The sequence below is a fragment of the Paracoccidioides brasiliensis genome (genome assembly GCF_000150735.1).
Source record: "Paracoccidioides brasiliensis Pb18 unplaced genomic scaffold supercont2.9, whole genome shotgun sequence".
NCBI lineage: Eukaryota > Fungi > Ascomycota > Eurotiomycetes > Onygenales > Ajellomycetaceae > Paracoccidioides > Paracoccidioides brasiliensis.
The window spans coordinates 965,635-983,960 of record NW_011371366.1 but is presented as its reverse complement, the minus strand read 5'-3'; the positions used below and the strand labels follow the sequence as shown (position 1 = coordinate 983,960).

Here is an 18,326-nt window from a genome sequence, read left to right as displayed (position 1 = left end):
CACGAACTGTTGTTGGATGTAAATACGCAGATCGCAGAGATCGCCTTCGCTGATATCATGTGATTTATCTACTATATTGTACTTGATTTACGAATCTGGGAGAGACATATAGGAGAGGAATTGGAAAGTTTAAGCCATATTGACAAGGTGGAACATAATCTGCCACCTTTCCAGTGTTGTTGGGACATGTAGCTAGGCTATGTACGGCAAAAAACTCCAAACGACCACGACTGAGAGAGTTAGGTTAAACCACCGGTCGTAATTTCACATTACATCCCTTGTGTTATCCAACACGGGTCATATCTTAATAGCGCAAATAACAAATTCATAAAGCGTTCATACAAGTAGCTAAAAACAAAAACAATAAAATAAAAAATAAAAATAAGAAACAAAAAAGTAAACAAAGTAACAACACGAGTACAGGAACGAAGGAATTTCGAGATGGAGAAATTTCCGAGTACATTCTTGGATGGAACATTTATGCTTGTCGTTCATGACATACAGACATAATAAAACGGAAAAAAAGCCGCCCGTTTTATCCATTTTAATTAGCCCCAAATGTGCAAGCGTCAATTGCGTAGATCAGCTCAACTGCAATTCATCATCGAACTATATCTAACTGGCCTCCTGGGCATTCAAAGGAGCGGAATCGACATCAACCTTGGTCTTGTCGTTGGTGATTTCTTGCATAATAGCAGACACAACAGCGGGATCGAGCCCTCCGACATCGGCATCCCCTTTAGGCTCCAAATTTAAAAGACCAGCTTCTGCAATTGATCTGTCAAAAATATTTGAACCGGCAAGAGTAGATGGGTTGTCTAAATTTCCATCGAGATTCGAGGACGAGTCGCCAGAGAGCAAACGGCTGAATTCAGCGTCATCAGGATCAACAGGTAGCAAGAAGGTGTCTTTCAGCGTCGATGTATGGTCTGCATTAAGGCTCTTGGTTGTCGATTCAGTTAGGCCACTCCGTTCTTGTTGCGTGATAGTACCCATATATCCTAAAGTTTTAGGTGAAATGCTGCTTTCAGCAGCCCAGTCTGCCCAGTTGCTACTGACCTGGCATTCGGCTGGCACAAACGGGTAGAAGGAGTCGGTCTGTGCGACGGAGTCTTCATCCGAGTCGAAGATATCTAAAACAAGGCCACCGATAGATTGAAAGTGCTGCAGCTGCGGGCTTTCCTGGAGTGAAGAAACTTGTAAAGCGTCATCTTTTAGAAGGTTGTTTATTCGATAGGCTCGGGGTGTCAACCCGGATCCTTCGTGACTTGCTCGTTTAAGCTCTTCAGCAGTCAATCTCGACGGTGAGAAGATGGTGCCTTCTCCCGCATTGGGGCCATTCGGTGAGTTTCCCAAACCCTTACCACCCTTGGACTTTTTAGAAGGTGTTAAGATAACGCGCCTCCTATTTTGTTTTGGGGTAGGGCTACCCGGAAATGGCAATGGATCGTTTTCAGCGTCGCCACCAAAAAGATCATCAAGCCCATCATTCAAGCTTGTACAAGGTGTGTTTTCCTTAGCTGGGGTCATATTCGACTGCTTGGATGCAGCCCGCGGGCTTCGTCGTATCACATTGATCGAAGAATCGCTCAGAGTCTTCATGGTATCACCCTCCCTTGAAAGGGGGAACAGAGACCTGCGAATAGGGTTAGGTGTGAGGTTTGTCTCCATGAAGGGAAGAGTTGATTTTTCCATATTCCCCGCCGGGCTAGATTGAATTGCGCGATGCAACGCTTTCATCGCATCTTCTTCCCGCCACCGAATTTCGCATTTGTCAGAAGACCTTGGTGGCTCCTCACTATTCGCTCGTCGGCCGGCAGATCGAGAAGGAGGTGCATTCTCATCATTCCCCGTATCGTTCGCATTGTCAGCAGGCGTGGTTGGGTCTTCCCCGGGTGGCGAAGAGGCCTCTATTGGCCCAGGAGACGATGCGTTTCGTTTAGAAGCAAGGGCTTTACTACGTGATCTCGTTGCAGCACCGGCAACGGGTCTATTTCTTCTGGGTGCGCGCTTCCTTTTATCCTTTGTGGGTGGTTTATTCCATTTATTTTCCGGTCGCATAGTTTTGAATTTATGAAGCCACAAGCCACAAGCTGTGAAAAAGTTAACTATGGTTAAATATGAAGGTCAAATTGCATACTCACGGTTACACAATAAGAGTTGAACAAAATCCTTATCGTCGTCTGCCAATGACTTTTTGAACTGTTTGTAAGATATGACGCTGCCATCATCGGCAACTTCTTCTGGTCGCCAAAAGAGCATTGTAGGGTCATTCCTGTTGGAATTTGCATCTTCTCCGTTGCCTTGGATGACCTTTGACCAGGCTCGTCTCCAGGTAGGAGTCTCGATTGCGCCGCAGTTTTCGCAGTACGGCGGAACGGTCCCTTCACGAATACATTGCTCAAGACGTGCCTGAACCTGCTTGGTTCTCCTGCCCCCTGCCCCACTGCGTACTTTGCCATCATCAGAAGCCATTGGAGCAGGGGTGGTAGAGATTGGAAAGTCACTCATGGGACAATTCCAGGGCTGATAGTGCTGCTTGGGATTCGGTGTAGGACGCACAGGGTCGCTGCCGGGAATAGCTTGCCGACTTAGTCGTTCTGCCTCACTCTGGGAGATAGGAGCAGGGGCAAGCGGCTTTGTTGGTTGCCTAACACTAGCTCTGGAAGATGGACGAGAAGCGGTTGGTCTTCGTGGTGGCAGTGGTAGCGTGTTAGCGGGATCATTGTTGGACGTATCAACTACACTATCACTCATCGGAAAACTATTGTTTTGAGTTTTAAGTGGCTGGGGAATGTTATGAGCTGGCAATTCAGTTTTGCTTTTTTCAGAGTCGTTTGTCGTTTGGCTCACTTCTGCAGTGGAAGTACCAAGGTCGTCAAGGGTGTTCCTTATGCAATGGTCGTCAAGAATTGAGTCTAAACTGCCGCTCATGAACCCAGAGTCATGATCAGGGAGAGGTGGAAGAAGAGGACTGGACGTCTGGGGATAGATGCATTCCATTGTTGGTGGAGATGATGGCATGTTGAACGGGGTATCAATGGCACTTCCGTATCGGACATCTTCGGGAGACGTAGCCGCGGTTTCCAGTGTAGGCGTATATTGTGACGAATATGACACGTGAGTACCGCTCGATGATTCACGGCGAAGATTGCTTTGTGCCGGGCGGTTAAAGCGTGCTGTTCCAGCGTTGCCTCTAGGAATGGGGGTGGGTGGGCGAACAGGGTCATCATTGGATCCTTGACTTCGGGCCGTAGCTGGATTGAGGGGCATGGGACGGTGGATACGGACGGACGCCGCAGTACTGGCGGCAACACGAAGAGAGCCTGGCTGCCTCTCTATGTTCATATTGGGTTTGTCCTGCAAATCAGCCCTCATCAATTTTGCTCTTTTGGGTGCAGGGGGCTCAGTTGCTTCGTCACCACTTCCATATCCAGAGAAAGTTGAATTTCGTCGACCCATATATGGAGCTGGTTGATGGCGGGAGTCTGGATCATAGCCAGACTCTCGGGAAGAGGGTCGAAATGCTTCTGCTGTGACCCTTTTTTGATGTTGGCTGCTAGGCCTTGTAAGTCCAGGAGTCGAGGCTCGACTCGGTGCGGCATGGGTCGAATAAGCAGGAGAGTCAGCATGATAAGATTCTGCAGCAGTGATATTTGAAAAATCCCTTGGAGTTGAGCCTTCACTCAGCATCTGGTGCATCCGCTCAATGCCGGATCGATCCATTGGGGAAGCAACACGATCCGAAGGAGCAGAAGCGGAACGGTTGCATCCTGCTGCCAGGAGGCCTGGGTTGGCTTGAACAAAATTGGTCCAGGACTGCGCATCAAATCCTTGTATGTTCCCTGACTCCCGATATTTATGCATGTTGTTAAGATACTCATTTTGGAAAACTGTGGGGACTGGCACTAGCCGTAATTTGACCTCCAAAGTTTCCTGCGAGCCTTGAGAGAAAAGACCAAAAACATTTTTGCAAACACGGCCAGTCACCATCGTTTTCGATTGATGGGCTGGGGCATCAGGAGTAGGTGAGGCAGAAGCCAAGACCCAGGACAGCATCCCTTGTCCCACTAATGGCGTTTCATACTCAGAATAGTCGTAAGCGTAAATCGTATAATCTCGGCCAAGTTTGGCAACAAGTTCGGGGCTGTTATGAGGAAGAGTCAATTTAGATACCTTCCAGCCTGAATAGAGAAGTTATTGCCTACCTAGCAGACACAATGGCCTGAATACAGGTCTTTAGTTCGATAATTCCAACCTGAGTTTCTTCGTCTATGAAGGCCGTTTGGATGTCGATGAGGTGAGGCCATCGGGCTAGACAATTTGTTTTGTTTTCGCTGTCGAACGTGTAGAGTACCTTGACTATAAAATATATTGATTAGCAGAGGTAAAACTTGAGGTAGAGAGGTGAGTAGCAACTAGCTAACATACGTCTCATCTGACGGACCGAGATTCCATTTTCGGCAGACATGGTGTACTGAGGCAGCTGCTGATCTCGGACAGGAAGCTACAAAAATTGTAGAAATTGACAGATTGGGGCTAGGCAGAGGGAAGCTGAAGCTCTGTATAGATTCTAGGGAGTTTATTTGGTCGATGTTTTGGGCGTTCAGCATCGAGTCGACACGAAAATTTCTTAGTCTGGGTGACACGACACGCTATAGTTGGGAAAAGTTGAGGAACCGAAGGGGGTTGACGCGGTCAATTATTTGCTATATGACGACTATATCGATGGTAGTGTAGGTGTTCTAGTGAATAGAGTAGAATATTGGTATGTGGGGGGGAAGAAGTGAATAGCGTGTTGAGATACATATAGAGCTCACGAACGCAGCTTGTACTGGATACATGGAGGAAGAATTAAAGAGAAAATCTTTAAAAGTGAAGAGGTAAAATGCAATTGGAATTGATAAGGGAGAAGAAAGAGACGAGATCCTCGCCACCCCAAATTGCTGAACAAGGCAACAATTCCAAGAGGATGGGGAGGTTTGGGAAGAGGAGGATAAGAAGGAGAAGTTCTCAAGTTTGAGGTTCGAGATCGAGACGTGATCGACGCGATGTCGGATGGATGACTGATCTCTGAGTTAAGCAACGCCAGAGCCAGTTACGCTAAAAAGCTTGCGTGCCAATGTTGACTAAAACGCGTAGTTACCACGTGATACAAATAATCGGACAAACAAACATCCGACGCTATGCTCGATCAGGCAATTGTCAACCTCACGACCAAAAAGCTTCACAAGATCTTTGACTTGTTATTTAATAGATATCGAGGTTTAATGCTTGACGCCCGTCGACGTTTTCTCCCGCTACCTTTTATACCCAGCTCTCGCCATGTCAGACACAAAGATCCAGTAAGCGGTTCTTGGCCCCTTGTTGTGCCGCGTGACTCATACGTGTTGTTGTTGTCTGCAACACAGCTTTGCGCCTGCACTCTAGCTTCTGTTCCGATGGAAATGGCTAACATGATACCTTTTGATTCACCCATAGAGATCTGCTCAACAAGCCTCGTAGTGAGCTCACGTACGTTATATCTACCGCTACCTTGAATTGTCATTTTTACCATACCGCCTTACCGCCGTTTGCATTTTCCCATAGCATTCCACACTTTTGACATTCTCTTTCCCGCTTATCCCGTACTCCGTGCCCACACGCCTCGTCCCATTGCTATCTCCCCTAGCATATAATCACAGTTGAAGCTAATTCCACGTTTCTTCATCCATCTGTACAGGGAATACGAAGTCGCGGTATTGGAAGAACATGAGCTTACATCCGGTCCCCTCTCCATCCTTCAAACCGCAACTCGTTCTCATTCACAAGTCTTGATATCATGTCGCAATAACCGCAAACTATTAGCCAGAGTAAAGGCATTCGACAGACATTGCAACATGGTACTAGAGAATGTGAAGGAGATGTGGACGGAGAAACCAAAAGGTGGAAAGGGCAAAGGCGTCAACAAGGATCGCTTTGTTAGCAAGATGTATGTTAGATTCATTTTCTCCGCCAAACAACTTTGTAGACGAATGACGTTCTTCCCTACGCTACTCAAGGTTCTCCTGATGTCGGGTATATACACCATGCTGACACCTCTTGCTTCCACGATAGGTTTCTGAGAGGCGACTCCGTCATTCTAGTTCTGTTAAGTTGAATATTAAAACTTCTACAACCACTTGCCGCTAGCGTGTCACAAAATCACAGCGGAAAACGGCATCAGCCAGGCTGCAGTGATACAGTATACCTTCTGCTTGCTCGATTATACGCAAAATCACATGCCTCACCCACGTCGTGCAGTTAGATTGACATGGCTTCTAATTACGCCGGACCATATCTTTTCTACAGGAAGGGCTGTACCATTGCCCACTTATTGAAACAAGAAATTGAAGAGATTCACATAGCTATCTCCTTTTACAGATCCTGTGTCAACCCTGTGTCAAATCCGATCACCCAATTCCAACATTTTTTGATGTTTCTGGCGTTCGGAGAAGTTTTGTGTTTTTTTAATTGCTACATCCTCTCACTGCTTCATCATCCATTTTTTTAAATTCCCGGCTTACCATTTACTAGGCGCAATAGGGGGGAAGGTGGCGGAAAAACACGAATGAAAATCTATCGGTGGTGTACAGGAAGGAATTACACAATGTTCGCTTTTTGTTTCCTCTCTCCCCGGACCTGTTGTATTAGCACAAAGGCTTTAATAGAAATACCATTTACCACCAACAGAATATTTTAGCACCAAACCTGTTTCTCACTTTTTGCCATGTTCTGTCCACATCATACTTCCACCTTTAATACCCCACTCATATATGCGGGGTAAACAGGGCAGGCATTCAAGGCCTCTTCTCTGCTCACTCAGGCCTAACTCGCCAGGCAGCAGCAGGGACCATGTTGAAAAACTCGGGTGCGGTGTTAAGGTTCCCACTTTTTTACATCCATCAATCTCATATGAAACCAGACGGCTGTCTCTCCCAACCCCACTTCAGGCTCCATATATAGTCAATGCGCAGCAGGGAACAGGTGTTTGGATTTGGTTCAGGGATTGATACTGCGATCAATCCATCTCAGGCATCATCATTAGGCCCAAAAACGGCAAGCAAGGGAAATCAAGGAATTAAGAACAAAACAGATAAAAAAACATAACCCGCAAGAATACGCACCCTTAACCCATAAGAACCCAGCACGCCCACTGAGCAAACCGAATTAAAAATACAAACGTAAAAACTCCATGGTACTACCCATTGGAAATCAATTCTTACAACCCCTCCGCAACCCCATTCAAGAACCTCGCCAACCCAAAAGCCCCAGGATCCGGCACTTTTCCAATCCACTCCCCCTCGCCCCCAACATACACCGACCTCCCCAAACTAGCCTTCATATACTTCGTGGACTCCGCACCATCCTCCGCCGCCTTGAAGGCCTTACCCAGATCCCCAGACTCAACCAGCGTACTGATAAACGGCGCAAGGGCATCGATCAGCGTCCTATCTCCCACCTGCGCAGGAGTGTACTTTCCCAACGCGTGCAGAGAGTGTTGCAGCGCAGCGGACCATTCCTTTGCCGTGATTGGTATGGGAAACGGTTCCTTAGACCCTTCTTGACGCAAATTGTGCGCGAGCGCGTTGAGGAAGATGGCGTAGATGGCGCCGCTGGTGCCGTCCATGTTATTTTCGACGATGGGGATGATTTTGTTAATCGAGGTGACTAGGTCGTCTGTCAGGGTCTGAGTCGTGTTGGGATCGTTTAGGAAGGCTAGGACGGCTTGTGCGCCGCGCTTCAGGCCGATGCCGCAGTCGCCGTCTCCGACGATTGTGTCGTATTTTGTCACGAGGGGTTCAGCTTCGATTACACGGTTGAGGCCGGATATTAGGGCCTTTTTGAGGAGGGCGGGGTCGACTGTGTAGTATAGATGGTTAGTGGATTGGGGGATTGCAAGAGGGGGTGGGAGCGTTGATGACGTACGCTTAAGGTTGGATGGGTGCACTTCGTCTACAATGGACTTCTTGGTATCGTATGTAGCATCTGTCTGATTCTCCCAGGTTGAGGTTCGCACGGGGGCTGCCCATCCAACTGCCTCTGATGGGGCATCTAGGAGATCAAGGAGTGATTTCCCGGGTCCAAGGCCCGTGTCTGCCAGTCTGAGCAAGGAGATACTGAATCCCGTCCCATCTAGACTGGTCAAGAACGTTCCCTGAATTGTGCGAACTGGTTTAATCTGGTAATCCCGTTCTAGTTGGGCGGTTACCTCAGCTGTCACTGCAGATACTTCGAGTGTGCTGACGCCTCCGAGATTGTTGATGAGCAGGACGAATTTGTCTTCTTTAGCGGAGTATTGTAAGAATGCTCGATCCTTATCGTTTTGATCGAGTAACTGTAGGAGCATGATCTTGATAAGCTCTTCCCCAGTGGCTTTGACCCTATAGGATCCTGGTTCATTGTGGATTCCCATCCCTACTTCAACTTCATCGTGAGGGATCCTTTCATCGGAATTCGGGTCTGGAATCCTTCTCCCAGGAACATGAACCCGCTCAAGAGAGGAGCCAACCGAGACAATATTGCTAGTTGTCAGCTGCGCGATTCGGTATACATCCTCTAAAGACGCACTGCAGACTTCATCATCAGCACAAACATTATATTTCCGGCATGGTTTAGGGGAGATAAGAAGGGACAAGGCCTACCCTGTCTCCGCAAGCGCCCCTACAATCTTTAACACCAGAATGCCACCGCCAATCCCTCTCCTACCAACCTTCCCTCCCTTTGCCCTCCCAACGCCAACATCATCAGCAATCGTAAAGAACTCCGTCTTGATCCCCGCAGCATTCGCTTTTTCCGCAGCCATCCCAAAATTCATGACATCACCAGTGTAATTCATGGGAATAACCAGAACGCCCTTGGAGGTCCCAATGCGTTCCATGATAGCTCTCCTAATCTGTTCAGCAGAAGGGGAAGCGAATATAGTTCCTGCGACTGACGCGGTTAAGAGCCCTTTACCAACGAATCCGGCAAAGGCGGGTTCATGACCCGACCCGCCTCCGGAGACGATGGAGACTTTGGGGTTTTTAGAGACATCGGGGGTAGGGCGACGGTATATGATTTTGTTGTCGCTGTCGAAGGCAAGCGAGGGGTTTGTGATGGTGAGGGATGCGAGGGCGGAGTTTACTAGCTTGGTGGGGTCGGAGAAGAAGTGTTTCGCTGGGAGCGGAGGGAAGGGTTAGTTAGTGAATTGCAATGCTCCTACACGATTACAGCCGTGTTCATACGATTACGTACGTACTCTGCATTTTGAAGACGGTGGTGAGAGGGTTTAATCTCAGGCGGAGGGAGATTGGGAAAACGGGGGTATATAGGCTAATCCTTTGATATCTTTACGCAATAGCAAATAGACAGTCCAGGGCACATAATCGTAGCAGAACCAGACTGAATCAGAGAGATGAGTGGGTGTATATACACCGGTGTATATGGTGGTTCTTACGAGGGAGAGATAGTTGGGAGAGTAAGAGTTGATGTTGATGACAGACCGATGCATTTTTAAATATTAAAGAAGTCGCCCTCCGCCGTTCAACAGCAGCAGTGGTACAAGCACGTACACGAAGGTCCCCCTCTTCCATCCAGATCATGCATTATCCTGTTTCCTCCCGGCCGTCTTCTAGTGCGGGGCTTGGACCGACAGTGAAACCCTGGAAGGCCGCCAGGGACAGGGATGTATGGTAGAAGCCATAATAATTCCGAAACCCTCCTTCTGATGCAGATAGGAATTTTATCTGATATAATATATGCATATTATCTTTGTGTTCACTTGGCATAATGAACGTCTCGGCTTATTGGTTTATAGACCTGTTCTCTTTGCAGCTTAACCACATTATGCATGTCCCAGAGTCTCCATTTACCAGACAATTTTGCTAATCTCCTGGTACTCGATTCAGTTGGGGGATGCTTGCATTTATATCAACTCCGGCCAGTCAGATGTAAGTTTTCTGCTGGAAAGGATTGCGTGGGAACTCAATGCCCTGGAAATTGATGTGACAGTGTCACCCAATGCCTCAGACACCAGGTCAAGAGCACAATTAACGATTGTATGATTCCATTTTAGGAGAACTGCGGTAACAGATGACTCGTTGATGCTAGAACAAATGGTACGCCAAAGTGGCGGTGGTATGTCAACCCTGTGCCGCTCATAAGACTAGCTGCTAATTGAGAATGTCATCAGCATCTCGATAAGGTTGAGTAGCAAAATCAACCCAGTCCTTAACGCCATCCAAGACTCCCATTCTGGATTGAACTTATTGGCACCTGACTTGACATTGGTTCAATTTAAATAATCAGGGTCGACAATCGAAGGATGCTCGAGCGGGGTTGACATGTCGACGGGCATGAAAGAAGTGTAATTCAATCAGAGTAAGCAAAAGTGCTATAGTCCGGACTGACTACTGACACACGCGTTCCTCAAAAGTAACGGAAGCAAAAGAAAAAGTAATTGATGTGGTCGGGAGAAGGGGAGGTTGATTGTGAGGGCACAAGGGGAATGAAAATTCCTCGTCTTCGCGTGTTGAGACGTTCCCACCTATTTATTCAAGCAAAAATAATGACAGTTGAGATGCTTAAATAAATATGTAAGGCTGCTAAACGGCGCTAACCCTTCCTGTTATACTTGCTATCTCTTCTAAGAATCGATAGGGATGTCGACAAATAAAGTCTAAATAGCTATTTAAAGGGGCAGTTTTGAACACGGAATTCTCAGTCCGCAAAGATGAAATTTCTGCTCGCCAAGTAGTTCACGGTGCCACCGCACACTTCCTCTTTCAGTTTTGGCGGCGGTGAGGGTTAAAAGGCCTTGATGCCGTTTCAACTATAGTGGTGGATATGAGCCAAGAATGACATAAAGTCGGAGAGGGAGACTTAGTTTCTGAAGTCGGAAGAGCAAGAGCTCTAGGATCTTTCTTTTCCCACGTAATGTTCTCTACACTGCGTCTCTCGTGAACGGCAACTTCGCGGAGTTGAAATCCATAAGAAACCCTCGACCGTCGTCTGAATACCATGATATTCCGTGAGACCAAGTCACCATGCACATTACCCAGAGAGTGTAGACTATTCAACTTGTCCCGTAGGCTCTGAACTCGACGGAGTACTATAAGTTGTTTGGACAGTTCATTCAATCGATGTATTCAGGTAATAATCCGCGAATAGGGTCTTCCTCCAAATATATCAGATCTCCGCCGCCATTCAAATGACTTGCGTATCTTTACCTCTATGCCACTCATCTCAGCTTTACTAAACGTCAGCCAATCGTAACAGTGAGACTCAACGAGTTCGTTCTCAATCAAGCGGCCATACACTTGACACTCAACGATGAAGGCATCCCAATTCCAGGCAAGTCTTTCAAACCATAAGGCTCGCGAGCGGGGTCGTATGATGAGGATGTACTGAGAGGAGAGTAAGTGTAAGTGACAGTTTCCCTGTCCATGAAGAGAACCTACACGCCCGTTGCAAAGAGTAGATTTTGCCCTCAAGTCGCACTTTGATACGTAATTATGACCTGCGGAATCCAGCAGTTTGAGAAACTCAATCTTGGAAGATACATTCCGTATGTCTTTGATATAAGGGCACAGATGTTTCCTGTGTTTCAACCACTGTAACCAACATGTATACCCCGGTTCCGACTGGGTTTGAGGTTCGATTGCGAGAGAAGCAAGAGTGAAAGGGCCAGGGGGAAAAGCAACGAACTGTTGGAGCGTGTGATCCCAAGGCTTCAGACAGACCTGTTCCAAGGTTGTCCAAAAACACAGGCCTTTCCCACGTGAAATGTCATTTTCTGCAAGGAAACAGCTTTCGAAACCTATCAAGATATGGACCATGTTTCCAACATTCAAAATATTTAGCAAAATGGATGAAAATTTTACTTATTATAGAATGTTATACCCCCAGGTGCCATTATTGGGGATAGTAGACAGGCAGCCAGGCAGTGCACGAATGAACACTACATCTGCCCCGAGTCCTTGTAAGCAGGGCTATCTTAAATCGGGTTCTTTGCACAAGCCCGCCGTAGTTCCGAAGTAATCCATTCATGGATACACATGGAATACTGCTGCATAATGCGTAAATTTCACGTACAACAACACAGTTGGGAGATTAATTGGGACAGAGATAATTATCCCTGGTTTTGAGAGGCAGCATGCATTGCTGCCACCAGCGGATATTGATGTGCTAGCTTCATACTCCGTATGATGATGATGATGATGATGATGATGATGATGATGATGATGATGATGCCGGGCAGAACAAAGTGCTAGCAAGTCTCAGTTACTTAGACAACGTCCATTTAGTCCAGCTAACCGCAATGCAATGGTAAGAAACAGCATGTATCTTCTAGATTGATCAATCCTCACATTAACTAGTCGGTAAAGCTCCGAATTGATGAAGGCGGTTAGCCGGGGCTGACTAAAAGTTGTGCTGCCTCGGCATGGGTAAAGCCGCAATCGCCAATCATAAACAAACAAGCTGCTGTCAGCTTCCAGCCTCCTCCCTTTATCTTTTCAGCTGCACGTCAAACCAACCGCCCATTCTAGAGTTGGTAGTAAAATCCTGTGCGATCCCACCCCTTTCGCGGTCCTGATCGCTTGCTCTCATCCTTCAAGGCTGCTGTGATCTATCCCCCATCTCGCCCCTATCGAGGAAACGAGACGAGCTATCTAGCAGCGCAAACATGTCTGTCAAGTTTGACAAGGTTGTCTCCCATACAGTGGAGAAGGTGAAGGACAAATCGAAGGATGACCTCATGCACAGAGTTGGAGACAGGCTGACCGGTGGAAGGTCGAAGGCTGGATACTTGCAGGTGTGTTGCCCCTTATCTTCCTACCTCCTTTAAAATAGCGGCATCACTGACATATAAGTGGATCACGCACCACCCATACTTCAGGCGTACTTGGAGCAACTTCAATCCAACCCTCTGCGTACTAAGATGCTGACCTCCGGCACCTTATTCGGCCTTCAAGAATTTCTGGCCTCGTGGATCGCGCATGATCGGAGCCAACATGGCCACTATTTCAACTCCAGAATTCCCAAGATGATTCTTTACGGCTCCCTGGTCGGCGCACCGCTTGGCCATCTCCTTATTGGCATCCTGCAAAAAATATTCGCAGGCCGTACCAGCCTGAAAGCAAAGGTCCTTCAGATCCTGGCCAGCAATCTGATTGTACGTAAATCCTGCACAATTCCCATGCAGATCAGAACCATTCGCACTATCGGGATGCTGACCGCAGGTTTCCGCCGTATGTGATAGATCTCCCCAATCCAAAACACCGTCTACCTGGCCTCCATGGCCATCATCGCCGGGGCGCGAACATTCCACCAGGTCAAGGCCACTGTCAAGGCCGGCTTTTTGCCGGTAATGAAAGTCAGCTGGGTTACTTCGCCCCTGTCCCTGGCTTTCGCCCAGAAGTTTCTTCCGCAACACACCTGGGTACCATTCTTCAATATCATCGGCTTCATTATTGGTACATATATCAATGCCCACACCAAGAAGAAGAGACTTGAGGCATTGAGGCGCAAGGTGCGTTGAAAATTCTACTTTTTATATTTTGCTCAAGTGCCCTGTGCGCCTCTTATGGTTTTACTGTTGCTAACGTCACCTCACCTCTGTTTCGTACTTGGATTTTCTTGCAGCATTATGGCTCTGGCAAAAGCGCAACAGGCCGACCAGAGGATTATCCACGACGGGATTAAAGCACAACAGAATAACGCGGGTGCCAGTGAATGATCCCTCTCTCAGCTAGCTCACCTGTGAAATTTTGTTGCTTTTTGTATGAATGATCATAGATCAAGGTATTTTTTTTTGGAACTCTGAAGAAGGGATATGTACGAATCACGAGGGAGCCCTGGAATAATAATTTCAGTTTTCCCACGAAATTTTGATTATATATCCTTCATTCTCTTCTTCTCCCATCTCCCATATATTCCGACCCTGGTACTTTGTTTACGATGAAATATTTAGCTATACATTGTAGAAGGAATTTTGTTATGTTATATGCCCTATACTTCCTCTCATCTCCCAATTCTTTCTGGTGACTTCCCTACAGGTAGTTACAGTTTTATTGATTTCTGAAAATCTGGCAAGCTCCTTGGTTATTTGGGTTTTGTTTCTTTTTCCCTTTTCCTTGTCTGAGTTGGACTACTTTATTTGTTTTCCTCAATGCTATGTCCCGATTCCCCCCTTATTCTCTTCCGTCTTAGAGAGAGATCTAACAAATTTTATTTTCTGTTCATATAGTTGGTCTAAACGTACCATTGCTTGAATAGCTTCCATTTGTTTAGCTTTTTCCAATGGTGATCTTATATAAAAACCTGGGCAAAAAAGTACCATAGTCATTCGAACCGTAGCTGACAGCGGCGCTGGGGTATTATTATATGGAGCTAACGGTGCTGTATCGCAGAGACCATGCTCAATGACAGCTTTTACCTTCATCCCCGCTCGTAAGAGAGGTAGTAGGTATCTAATTTACCTTTAAATGAAACATAAAATGTGCCAGGTATTTATCTAATAGAGCCTTCATAAACTGCTCAGTAAGTACCGGCCGGATGGATATAGCTAGTCCGTTCGACGAGTTTACGCAATAGAGATAAGGGGTTCCATTCTCTTATTTACTGACACCACCTCCAAGTGCAGATATAAACCGGATGACCCACGCCAAGCAACCGAGAAGGAAAAAGGAATCCATATCATTTATCTAAAAGCAAAAGAAACAAATACAACGAACAACACCCTCAAGCCCTACTCAAGCATCGACGCCTGATTAGTGTACAAAACATCCACAACATTCCCAAGTTTCTCCAGCGTCTCGAGTGCAGCATCATAACCCTGGTCTCTCTCCACCTCATCGAAGACAATTAGACAACCGGCCCCCTGATCCAGCACGCCTATAATGACCTTATCCAAAATCATCTGTGACAGTTTCTTCTCCACCTGCTGTGTATCCAACCCGACCATCTTGGCAATATGGTCGATCTCCACCCTACTAAAGGGCTCAATGACTTTAATCAGGTTCTGTTCCAACATGGCATCGTAAAGGCGCCGGAGGTGGTTGCGGATAAACACGTCACTGCCCAGTTCATATCGATAGTCATTCAGCGCTTTCTCGTACTCTTCCAGCGAGCGGTTGGAGTGTGCGCGGGCAACGGCTTTCATGGCCTCGAGGCTCGTGCCGGCATATCGCAGGGCTTGCTTGGAGGCAAGTAAGGAGTTAACATCATTGACAGCATTGAGCATGATTTTGCATAGGAGCATATATTGCAGGGCGGAGGTGGCTTTGCTTGTTTCCTCTTGAGAGTGGTAGCCTTCCAGCGCCTCGATAAAATAGGAGAAGGCGGTGGTGAAGTCTTTGTCTTCTGCGTGGAGCATGCCGCTCTGCATGTCTAGACCCGCTTGCAGGAGCGGCGGGGTGTAGACGGACGCTGCTGAGGTTCTGGCTGAGGTCAATGCGGCACGGGCTTTTGGTTGGTTCCCTAGAGCGTGGTAGACGCGGGATTCCAGGAGTTGGACTTCCACCAGCACGAGCTTGTCATCCAGGCGTTTGAGTTCGCGGAGGAGGGAGTTGATTAACGTGAGGGCATCGTAGTATGATTGCTTTTGCATGTATATGGTGACAAGCCGTGTCTCGAGGTTCTGGCGGAGGAACGATCGTCGTTCCGATACTGCCCATTCTATACAGGACTTGATGACTTGTATCTGGATGTCAAGGGTATTAGGGATGGCAGAAAAGAAATCAAGAAGTTGTCGGACTGAAATACGCATATGTTAGCAAAGAGCAATTCTCACTGCGTCTATGCCTAGTATCCCACGTACCTAATTTGGCGGACTTTGCTTTGGCAAAGGAGGAGAAAGCTGATGTGCTGGTTTTAAGGAGCTGCGCAAGTTCAGTTGGTTTTCTCTCATCCCGATACAGCTCCCCCAACCCAACAAGAGCAGCTTCATAATCGCGCGAGGCAGCTTCAGTAGACCCTACACCTTTAGACAATATCTTCTGATACAGCGACTCTGCTTTCGCGGGATCTGTCTTTACGAGGTTCTTGGCTTCTGCCAGAAGACTTGCGTCATCAGGGCCAGCTGCCATGCTAAATGAAGGTATGTCGTTAACAGAAACGAAAACCAAATTAAATGAGGGGACTACTGCAAGCACAGAAACACGAATGAAGCTCGGGGGGTATACGGGGGATTTGTTGCTGGATTTTTATATTGTTGAGGTCACAGAAGTTTAATTGAGGATTAGTAAGCTTCCTCCCAAGAAGTAACTAACTAGTTAGTTATATAACGAGTTAGTTGTTGCACAGATTAGGCAATATATCGACGCTGTTTTAAAGGTAATTATGTCATCCCTTTTGTGCCGGCCCGATATTGTGCCGGTCAGCGAATCACAGTAGAGTTTTGGGCTATTCAAAAATATTTCGAGGTATCCAACTTTGTTGCTCGAGTAGCCAGCGAATCCCTGGCATACAGGACAGTATGGTAAGTGAAAAGCCCTCAAATTCACACGGCACGAATGCTAAATAGAACGATAGAAAATAAAAACTCTTTCAAGATCTGCTGCATTGCTGCAGGAGCCTGGCTCAAATACGTCGAAACTTCCCCGAAATCTTGATCCCGCTCAGCATCCATTCGAGAGAGCGCGGGAATATACGAGAGCACTCAATGCCACGAAGCTAGAGCGTATGTTTGCTGCTCCCTTTGTGGCTCAGCTTGGACGTGGACACGTTGATGGTGTATATTGCCTAGCTAAGGACCCTGTGTCCTTGGAGCGTTTCGCTAGCGGAAGTGGTGACGGGGTTATTAAGGTTTGGGATCTGGCTACTCGAGATGAGATATGGCATGCCGACGCACACGAAAATATTGTCAAGGGCATGTGCTGGACGTCAGATAGAAAACTTCTTTCATGCGCAGCAGATAAAACAATCAAACTCTTCGATCCTTACAACTCAGCATCCGAGACCCCTCCGCTGGCGACATATTTTGGACAATCCGCATTCACAGGCGTTTCCCACCATGAAACCCATCCCTCATTCGCCTCATCTTCCTCCGTAATATCCATATACGACCTATCCAGGCCGTCTTCCACACCTTCTCAAACCCTCCACTGGCCCACAAGTACCGACACAATCACCTCCCTAGCCTTCAACCGAACAGAAACTTCAATTCTCGGCTCGACAGCCACAGACCGGTCAATTATTATGTATGATCTCCGAACTTCGTTACCAGTCACAAAGATGATCCTCAAGTTTGCCTCCAACGCAATTTCCTGGAACCCGATGGAAGCGTTTAATTTCGCTGTCGCCAATGAAGATCATAATATATATATTTTCGATATGCGGAAAATGGACCGGGCGTTGAATGTGCTTAAAGATCATGTTGCGGCTGTTATGGATGTAGAATTCAGCCCGACAGGAGAAGGCTTAGTTAGTGCTTCGTATGACCGCACGATTCGATTATGGGACCGGAGTAAGGGTCATTCCAGAGATATTTATCACACGAAACGAATGCAAAGGTGGGCTATAATTTCATATGTTTTATTCACAACAAGCAAAAAACACTTGTCCTTATTCTAGTAATGCTAATCCAACACCATAACAGAGTATTCTCCACTAAATTCACACCAGACAACAAATACGTCCTGTCTGGGTCGGACGATGGCAACATTCGTCTCTGGCGCGCAGAAGCATCTTCGCGCAGCGGCATTAAGAGCACACGTGAGAGACAGAAACTTGCTTACGATGAGGCTCTCAAGCAGCGGTATGCTCATATGCCTGAGATCCGCCGCATTAAGCGTCATCGCCACCTTCCCAAGGCTATAAAGAAGGCTGGCGAGATTAAGGCAGAGGAGATCGCTGCTATCAAGAGGAGAGAGGAGAATCTACGCAAGCACACTAAGAAGAAGGGAGAGATGCCAAGGCATAGTGAGAGAGAAAAGATGATTTTGGCTAAAGAGCAGTAATCAAATCGGCACTAGCACTCGCATTTCGCACTGGAATACTCTGTTTTTGCTTAGTGGTTCTTTATTCTTGGAATCTACAGACACGCTATGATCGGGTTGTTTTAAACCACACGATGTCTATTCTCCGAATTAGAAAGAGTTTTCCTTTCTTTCCGTCTAAAAGAGTACCTACCTAAGTACCCTTTACACAGTTTTGTGATGCGGAGTTACAGAGTCGGGTTCAATCGCTCTCTTTTATTGCATAAAAACAACGACTAAAAAATGATGTCTTATCATCTAAATACAAGCTTTGCTCACCAGGAGCAAACTGACATTATTACCATTATCCCGACCATATATACACCTGAAGGACGCGCAGGTCCTACA

At 47.0% G+C, this 18,326-nt stretch overlaps 6 protein-coding genes across 6 annotated transcripts; 3 read left to right on the top strand and 3 right to left on the bottom strand.

Annotated features, from left to right (window-relative positions):
- Positions 1 to 615: 615 nt before the first annotated feature.
- PADG_06857 (uncharacterized protein) lies at positions 616 to 4,471 on the bottom strand (the record flags this gene model as incomplete). The annotated part of the gene is made up of 4 exons (XM_010763961.1): positions 616 to 2,093; positions 2,145 to 4,147; positions 4,209 to 4,362; positions 4,432 to 4,471. 4 exons carry the CDS (start codon positions 4,469 to 4,471, stop codon positions 616 to 618), a joined length of 3,675 nt encoding a protein of 1,224 aa, XP_010762263.1.
- An 854-nt stretch (positions 4,472 to 5,325) lies between these two features.
- PADG_06856 (small nuclear ribonucleoprotein Sm D2) lies at positions 5,326 to 6,139 on the top strand (the record flags this gene model as incomplete). The annotated part of the gene is made up of 4 exons (XM_010763960.1): positions 5,326 to 5,345; positions 5,482 to 5,514; positions 5,723 to 5,971; positions 6,097 to 6,139. The coding sequence occupies 4 exons, from the start codon at positions 5,326 to 5,328 to the stop codon at positions 6,137 to 6,139; spliced, it is 345 nt and encodes a 114-aa protein (XP_010762262.1).
- Positions 6,140 to 7,240: 1,101 nt separating this feature from the next.
- Positions 7,241 to 9,266, bottom strand: PADG_06855 (dihydroxyacetone kinase; the record flags this gene model as incomplete). Its single annotated transcript, XM_010763959.1, has 4 exons — positions 7,241 to 7,881; positions 7,948 to 8,588; positions 8,664 to 9,177; positions 9,260 to 9,266. 4 exons carry the CDS (start codon positions 9,264 to 9,266, stop codon positions 7,241 to 7,243), a joined length of 1,803 nt encoding a protein of 600 aa, XP_010762261.1.
- Positions 9,267 to 12,685: 3,419 nt separating this feature from the next.
- On the top strand, positions 12,686 to 13,704 carry PADG_06852 (uncharacterized protein; the record flags this gene model as incomplete). Its single annotated transcript, XM_010763958.1, has 4 exons — positions 12,686 to 12,814; positions 12,899 to 13,174; positions 13,262 to 13,531; positions 13,645 to 13,704. The coding sequence occupies 4 exons, from the start codon at positions 12,686 to 12,688 to the stop codon at positions 13,702 to 13,704; spliced, it is 735 nt and encodes a 244-aa protein (XP_010762260.1).
- Positions 13,705 to 14,749: 1,045 nt separating this feature from the next.
- PADG_06851 (proteasome regulatory particle lid subunit RPN6) lies at positions 14,750 to 16,088 on the bottom strand (the record flags this gene model as incomplete). Its single annotated transcript, XM_010763957.1, has 2 exons — positions 14,750 to 15,756; positions 15,821 to 16,088. 2 exons carry the CDS (start codon positions 16,086 to 16,088, stop codon positions 14,750 to 14,752), a joined length of 1,275 nt encoding a protein of 424 aa, XP_010762259.1.
- A 253-nt stretch (positions 16,089 to 16,341) lies between these two features.
- PADG_06850 (rRNA-processing protein SOF1) lies at positions 16,342 to 17,960 on the top strand (the record flags this gene model as incomplete). Its single annotated transcript, XM_010763810.1, has 4 exons — positions 16,342 to 16,391; positions 16,450 to 16,480; positions 16,534 to 17,513; positions 17,600 to 17,960. 4 exons carry the CDS (start codon positions 16,342 to 16,344, stop codon positions 17,958 to 17,960), a joined length of 1,422 nt encoding a protein of 473 aa, XP_010762112.1.
- Between the last annotated feature and the right edge of the window lie 366 nt (positions 17,961 to 18,326).